Source organism: Scomber japonicus, chromosome 4 (genome assembly GCF_027409825.1).
Source record: "Scomber japonicus isolate fScoJap1 chromosome 4, fScoJap1.pri, whole genome shotgun sequence".
Taxonomy (NCBI): Eukaryota; Metazoa; Chordata; class Actinopteri; order Scombriformes; family Scombridae; genus Scomber; species Scomber japonicus.
In genome coordinates this window covers 34,041,575-34,049,074 of record NC_070581.1, presented here as the reverse complement: position 1 = coordinate 34,049,074, position 7,500 = coordinate 34,041,575, and the positions used below count along the sequence as shown (strand labels likewise).

Genomic DNA, 7,500 nt, shown 5'->3' with positions numbered 1-7,500 from the left:
ATCTTTGAGGTTTTTCTTCCTTCTTAAACAGGCCTCACTAGTTATGTCATTTGCACCTAAAGTAAGGAAGGAAGGAAGAAGGAAGGAAAGGAAGGAAGACGGAAGGAAAGGAGGGAGGAAGGGAAGGAAGGGAGGAAGAAGGAAGGAAAGGAGGGGGGAAGAAGGAAGGAAAGGAGGGAGGAAGAAGGAAGGTAGGAAGGAAAGGAGGGAAGAAGGAAGGAAAGGAGGGAGGAAGGGAAGGTAGGAAGGAAAGGAGGGAGGAAGAAGGAAGGTAGGAAGGAAAGGAGGGAAGAAGGAAGGGAAGGAAGGGAGGAAGAAGGAAGGAAAGGAAGGAGGGAAGAAGGAAAGGAGGGAGGAAGGGAAGGAAGGGAGGAAGAAGGAAGGAAAGAAGGGGGGAAGAAGGAAGGAAAGGAGGGAGGAAGAAGGAAGGTAGGAAGAAGGAAGGAAAGGAAGGAGGGAAGAAAGGAAGGACAGATGAAGGAAGGGAAGCAAGGGAGGAAGAAGGAAGGAAAGGAGGGAAGAAGGAAGGACAGGAGGGAAGAAGGAAGGAAAGGAGGGGGGAAGAAGGAAGGAAAGGAGGGAGGAAGAAGGAAGGTAGGAAGGAAAGGAGGGAAGAAGGAAGGAAAGGAGGGAGGAAGGGAAGGAAGGGAGGAAGAAGGAAGGAAAGGAAGGAGGGAAGGAAGGAAGGACAGATGAAGGAAGGGAAGCAAGGGAGGAAGAAGGAAGGAAAGGAGGGAAGAAGGAAGGAAAGGAGGGAGGAAGAAGGAAGGAAAGGAGGGAGGAAGAAGGAAGGTAGGAAGGAAAGGAGGGAAGGAAGGAAGGACAGAAGGAAGGAAAGGAAGGAGGGAAGAAAGGAAGGACAGATGAAGGAAGGGAAGCAAGGGAGGAAGAAGGAAGGAAAGGAGGGGGGAAGAAGGAAGGAAAGGAGGGAGGAAGAAGGAAGGTAGGAAGGAAAGGAGGGAAGAAGGAAGGAAGGTAGGGAGGAAGGGAAGGAAGGGAGGAAGAAGGAAGGAAAGGAAGGAGGGAAGAAAGGAAGGACAGATGAAGGAAGGGAAGCAAGGGAGGAAGAAGGAAGGAAAGGAGGGAAGAAGGAAGGAAAGGAGGGGGGAAGAAGGAAGGAAAGGAGGGGGGAAGAAGGAAGGAAAGGAGGGAGGAAGAAGGAAGGTAGGAAGGAAAGGAGGGAAGAAGGAAGGAAAGGAGGGAAGAAGGAAGGAAAGGAGGGGGGAAGAAGGAAGGAAAGGAGGGAGGGAGGAAGGAAGGAAGGTAGGAGGGAAAGGAGGGAAGAAGGAAGGAAAGGAGGGAGGAAGGGAAGGAAGGGAGGAAGAAGGAAGGAAAGAAAGGAGGGAGGAAGAAGGAAGGTAGGAAGGAAAGGAGGGAAGAAGGAAGGAAAGGAGGGAGGAAGGGAAGGAATGGAAGGAAGGAAGGACAGATGAAGGAAGGAAGGACAGAAGGAGGGAACATTTACCCTAACAGCTGAACTTAGATCTGAGGAAGGAAGGAAGAACAGATGAAGGAAGGAAGGAAGAAAGGAAGGACAGATGAAGGAAGGAAGGACAGAGGAAGGACCCGGGAGGACAACAGGAAGGTTAAAGAGTCTGTATCTCCTGGTGCACGTTGTCTGTTTAAGGGTTAAAGGATATTAGCTTCGAACGTGTTTCTGTTAATCTGAGCGATGGAGAAACGATGATGTGTTGTAATATCAGCTGATCTCATTCAGACACCAGATTAGTTCATGTTTAGTTATTAAAGGAAGTTTAATTATCAGCTGCTGTTTGATGTGCAGAGAAATAAAGTGATGAATCATTACTGAGTTCATCTAAATTCATGTAATATTCTGACTTCTCCTCATAAAATAATCTGTTTTACTTCATATTCTGACTTTTATTTGACTTTATTCTCATAATATTACGACTTCCTTCCTCATGAAATTACAAGATAATAAGATAATAAAATAATAAGATAATAATAATAAAACTGTAATTTTAGAAACAATAAAACACATTTTTAGTTGTGCAACCTGTGTCAAACGGAGTTTAACTACCACCGGAGTACGTGGAGTTTGAGTTAGCACCTCCACGCTAAACACCCAGGTGCAGCCAAGCCAGCCTCAGCTCCACCAAAGGACCATTTTGGAGTGTGGGAGTCGCAGCAGAGCCGTGATTGATTCCCAGTTAAGACACTCTGGTAAGAAATGCTTTACATTATGGGCTTAAAACTGCCTTCAAATGGAAAATAACAGGATTTTAAACATGACATTCAAAACGCCATTAATCGCGATCAACTATGGAAATTCTGCGATTAATCTCGATTAAAAAAATTAATCGTTTGACAGCTCTAATTTTGGTTAAAAACATACCGATTATTTTTGTATTTCAGCCAAATTCTTTTCAGATTTCAGACTCATTTGTTATTATTGATTTAACATGCATCTTCTTTTAAAAGATTTCTGTTTAAATCTTATTTCAATTAAACAGATTTGTATTTTTTTTTCTTTCGTTTCAGGTGAAATCAGCTCAGATTCATCATCTCACCATAAACTTATTATCTTTTATCATATATTTCTACTGTTATTGTTCTTTATTCTCTCTTATTGATGCTCTTTGCTGCTGTAATAATTTACTTTGTCATGTTGTTTAAACTCATTTCTCTTCTTCCTTTCTTCCCTCGTTCTTTCTCTAACTGCTTTAAACACACACGACTCCCAGCAGCAAAAGGTCAAAGGTCGACCGCTTCACAACCCTAAACGTTTCTCATGATATAAACAGAACATACGTGTTTATAATCGCTCACATGACGAAGACGAGGATGATGAATGTCTGTATATATGTTCAGAACATTTACAGTGAGGTCAAACTACGACTCCCATGATGCATTGCAGTCACACACATTCCATTAGGAGTCATGGGAATCCTGTTTGAAGTACAGACAGACAGCTGATCACTGAAGACTATCCTCCTTTCTTCTTCTGAACTGATTTATGGTTGATGGACGTCACTGTTTTAAAAAAAAGATGGAAAGTCTAAAAATGTCCTTCTCATACTTCACTAAGGAAGGAAGGAAGGAACGGAGGAAGGAAAGAAGGACAGAAGGAAGGAGGGAGGAGGGAATAAAGGAAGGGAGGGAGGAAGGAACGGAGGAAGGGAGAAAGAAGGAAGGAAAGGAGGGAGGGAGGAGGGAAGGAAGGAAAGGGGTGAGGGAGGAAAGGAGGAAGGAAGGAAGGAAAGGAGGAAGGAAGGGAGAAAGAAGGAAGGAAAGGGGGGAGGGAGGAAAGGAGGAAGGAAGGGAGAAAGAAGAAAGGAAAGGAGGAAGGAAGGGAGAAAGAAGGAGGGAGGGAGTAAAGGAAGGAAGGGAGGAAGGAAGGAAGGGAGGAAGAAGGAAGGAGAGAAGAAAGGAAGGAAGGAAGGAAGGAAGGAAAGAGGGAGGAATGAAGGATGGAAGGAAAGGAGAGAGGAAGGGAGGGTAGGAAAAGAGGGAGGAAGAAGGAAGGAAAGGAAAGGAAAGAAAGAAGGAAGGAGGGAAGGAAGGAAGGAAGGAAAGAGAGAAGGAGGGAGGAAAGAAGGACAGAAGAAAGGGAGGAAAGAAGGACAGAAGGAAGGGAGGAAAGAAGGAAGGAAGGTAAGAAGATCAGTTGCTCTATCAGCTCTTATAAAACATCCATGGTGCTAAATTAACACCTTTATCTGGCAGCTGAGGCTCATGGGTAATGTAGTATTTAAAAGCTCTTCTCCAAACTCAGAAACAAACATGAGCTCAAAGATATTCTGACATGTTTTTCCTTCTGAATCTGAAATCTGACTTTTAATAAAACACACAGCCAATAAAACCATGACTAAAAAACTCTCTGACACAAGCCCAGAAACATCTCCATCAAACAGCTGATTCTCATGACCATAAACAGAAGTCAGCGGCTGCAGTGGAAGGAAGGAAACCTAAGTAGTGTGGTTTCTTTTCTTCCCCCTCCTGTGAATGGCAATACGTCAGGTTCTGGTATTTAAAAGGCAGAGTCATGTGATGCAGCAGGCAGGTTTCAGTGCCGGCTGCCAGCTCCGTGTGTCGGCAGTCAGAGCTGATGTGATTATGTTGTTAGAGGAAGCCGACTGGGCCCGAATCCCAAGCAGACACTCAGCCTGCTGCCGCCTCGCTCGGTGGAAAAACACTGAGGCAATAAAAACCACCTGAGTCCCGTCTGAAGAAAGATCTGATTCATCGCTAATCTGTGTTTTTTTTTTAAATGCTTACAGTGTTTTAGTTTCTGTCAACAAACCAACAATCAGATCATTTATCTTCTTCCTCTGAGCTGCAGAGCTGTAGAGCTACAAAGCTGCTGAGCTACAGAGTTATAGAGCTACAGAGCTGCAGAGCTACAGAGTTATAGAGTTACTGAGCTACAGAGCTGCAGAGCTGTAGAGCTACAAAGCTGCTGAGCTATAAAGCTGCAGAGCTGCTACAGAGCTACAGAGCTGCAGAGCTGCTACAGAGCTGCAGAGCTACAGAGCTACAGAGTTACTGAGCTACAGAGCTGCAGAGCTACAGAGTTACTGAGCTACAGAGCTACAGAGCTACAGAGTTACTGAGCTACAGAGCTGCTGAGCTATAAAGCTACAGAGTTACAGAGCTGCTACAGAGCTGCTGAGCTACAGAGCTGCAGAGCTACAGAGCTGCAGAGCTACAGAGCTACAGAGTTACTGAGATACAGAGCTGCAGAGCTATAGAGCTACAGAGCTAGAGTTACAGAGCTACAGAGCTGCAGAGCTACAGAGTTACTGAGATACAGAGCTGCAGAGCTATAGAGCTGTAGAGTTATAGAGCTACAGAGCTACAGAGCTATAGAGCTACAGAGCTAGAGTTACAGAGCTACAGAGCTACAGAGCTACAGAGTTATAGAGCTGCAGAGCTACAGAGCTGCAGAGATACAGAGCTGCTGAGCTATAAAGCTACAGAGCTGCAGAGCTATAAAGCTACAGAGCTACAGAGCTGCAGAGCTACAGAGCTGCAGAGCTACAGAGCTGCAGAGCTACAGAGCTGCAGAGCTACAGAGCTGCAGAGCTACAGAGCTGCAGAGCTACAGAGCTGCAGAGCTACAGAGCTGCAGAGCTACAGAGCTACAGAGCTGCAGAGCTATAAAGCTACAGAGCTACAGAGCTACAGAGCTGCAGAGCTACAGAGCTGCAGAGCTATAAAGCTATAGAGCTACAGAACTACAGAGCTACAGAGCTGCAGAGCCTAAATCTGCTCTACTGGAATCATTTAAACATTGATCAGTTCAACTAAAGTGATGTACTACTACCATTACTACTGTATAATGTACTACACAATGTACTACTACTACCATTACTACTGTATAATGTACTACACAATGTACTACTACTACCATTACTACTGTATAATGTACTACACAATGTACTACTACTGTATAATCTACCACTTTGACTACTAGTAGTTAGAGATGCTCGATATTGGCTTTTCTGCCGATATCCGATATCTGATATTCCCCAACTCTTCATTTCCGATACAGATATATTCAGGCTTTTTACACCAAACCTCTAACAACATAGCATTTCTCCTACTGTTGAATTTACACATTAAGCCTCATTTTATTGTGAAGCTCCACTGGATGCATTTTATTGTGAAGCTCCACTGGATGCATTTTATTGTGAAGCTCCACTGGATGCATTTTATTGTGAAGCTCCACTGGATGCATTTTATTGTGAAGCTCCACTGGATGCATTTTATTGTGAAGCTCCACTGGATGCTTTTTATTGTGAAGCTCCACTGGATGCATTTTATTGTGAAGCTCCACTGGATGCATTTTATTGTGAAGCTCCACTGGATGCATTTTATTGTGAAGCTCCACTGGATGTAAACAGAAATGCAACATGGCTTTCTACATGTAAACACTGTCTGAGCTAAATAAGAGAACTACTTCAACTTCAGTTATGTAACAAAGAGCCAACATGTCTCTGCCATATTTATAATGCTGCTCTGCATCATTTACTATCAGCAGACTCACTAACCACAGACATCAGCCGGCGGGACCTTTACAGGAAGTCCTCTCACGCGCTCCTCTCAGCTGTTGTGTCTCCAGCAGAGTAGCACCCACACAGGACCCACCGGACTCCGACGGTGACGTCACAGATAGGACCCACCGGACTCCGACGGTGACGTCACAGAGGAGACTCGTCGCAAACATCACAGCGACAATGACAACGAGGAGCTAAACAGCGACGGTTAGCAACGGTTGATAACGGTTAGCCACAGTTGGCAACGGTTAGCATCGGTTAGCCGCGGTTGGTAACGGTTAGCAACGGTTGGTAACGGTTAGCGACGGTTAGCTACGCGCGAGTCTTGCGTGTTGTTGTTGTCATACGTCACCAAGCGCGCGCCGGTAAACGTCCCATGGTGCGTTCATGGCCACTCGGAAATACTAAAACCCACAGAACAAACGTCGGTTATAAAAACCTGATACGATACTTCCTGATATTACATTGTTAAATAAATATTGGGAGATAATATCAGACATCCCTACTAGTAGTACTACAATCTGCTACTTCAACTGCTACTTCTCCATAATCTATTACTTTGGCTACTAATAATACTACTACAGCACCAGCATGTATTTCTTTGACTACTACAACTTTAACTTGATGTACTAATGAAACATCTACACCAGCAGCTGATTCCTGCTCTGCTCACATCTGTTCAAACTAAAGAGTTAAAAACATGTTGTTGTGTTTCCACTGCAGAGAAACATCCAGTCTCTTCTTCTTGAGTTTAATCAGGTTTGAAGGTTTCTGTTTATGTCTGTCTGTAAAGTGAAAGGTCATGTTTGTCTCTCGGTGATATCTGCTGGAGGACAGACTGATTAGATTCTGGGTTAAGACTTACGATAAAAGATAAACAGATTAAAAAAAAAAGTGCTCTGACGTTTTACAGGTTTCTAACTGTCTGAAGTTTCCAGTTTCCGTTTCTGGACTTGAACACCTGAACGCATCACGGCAGAAAACAAACAAACTCATGAATTCCTCCTGCAGTCATTCATTCATTCCTCGTCTGTCGCTCCTCTTTGACGGACAGTGAGCCGCTCTGTTTTTTACTCTCACGCCAAAAAATACCAATTTAGCTCGTTCTCTTTAATTTAATTGATTAGTGATCAGTTAGAGAGAGAGAGAGAGAGAGAGAGAGAGAGAGAGGAATGCTTTGTAGAGGAGAAACCATCGTTCACTGACACGAAACCAACAAACCAACACACAGTTTAACCCTTTAGACATCAGGGGGGTCAAACATGAGGCCCGTGGGCCAGAACCGGGCCGCAACTTTCCTTCCTGTCTTCTTTTCCTTCCCTCCATCTGTTCTTCTTACCTTCCTTTCTTCCTTCCTGCCTACCATCGTTCCTTCCTGACTTCTTTTCTTTCTTTCCCTCTTCTATCTTTCTGTCTGTCTGTCCTTCCTTCCTTCCTTCCCTCTTTCTTTCCCTTCTTCCTTCCTTTGCTCCTTCCTTTA

General features: G+C 44.3%; 1 protein-coding gene across 1 annotated transcript in view; it reads right to left on the bottom strand.

The window, feature by feature from the left end:
• Positions 1 to 6,927: 6,927 nt before the first annotated feature.
• The window catches only part of LOC128357742 (plexin A3-like), a 45,259-nt gene continuing 44,686 nt past the window's right edge, over positions 6,928 to 7,500 (bottom strand). The window contains exon 7 of the mRNA XM_053318111.1: positions 6,928 to 6,981. Coding sequence (XP_053174086.1) covers positions 6,928 to 6,981 — 54 coding nt within the window. The remainder of the gene's footprint in view (positions 6,982 to 7,500) is intronic.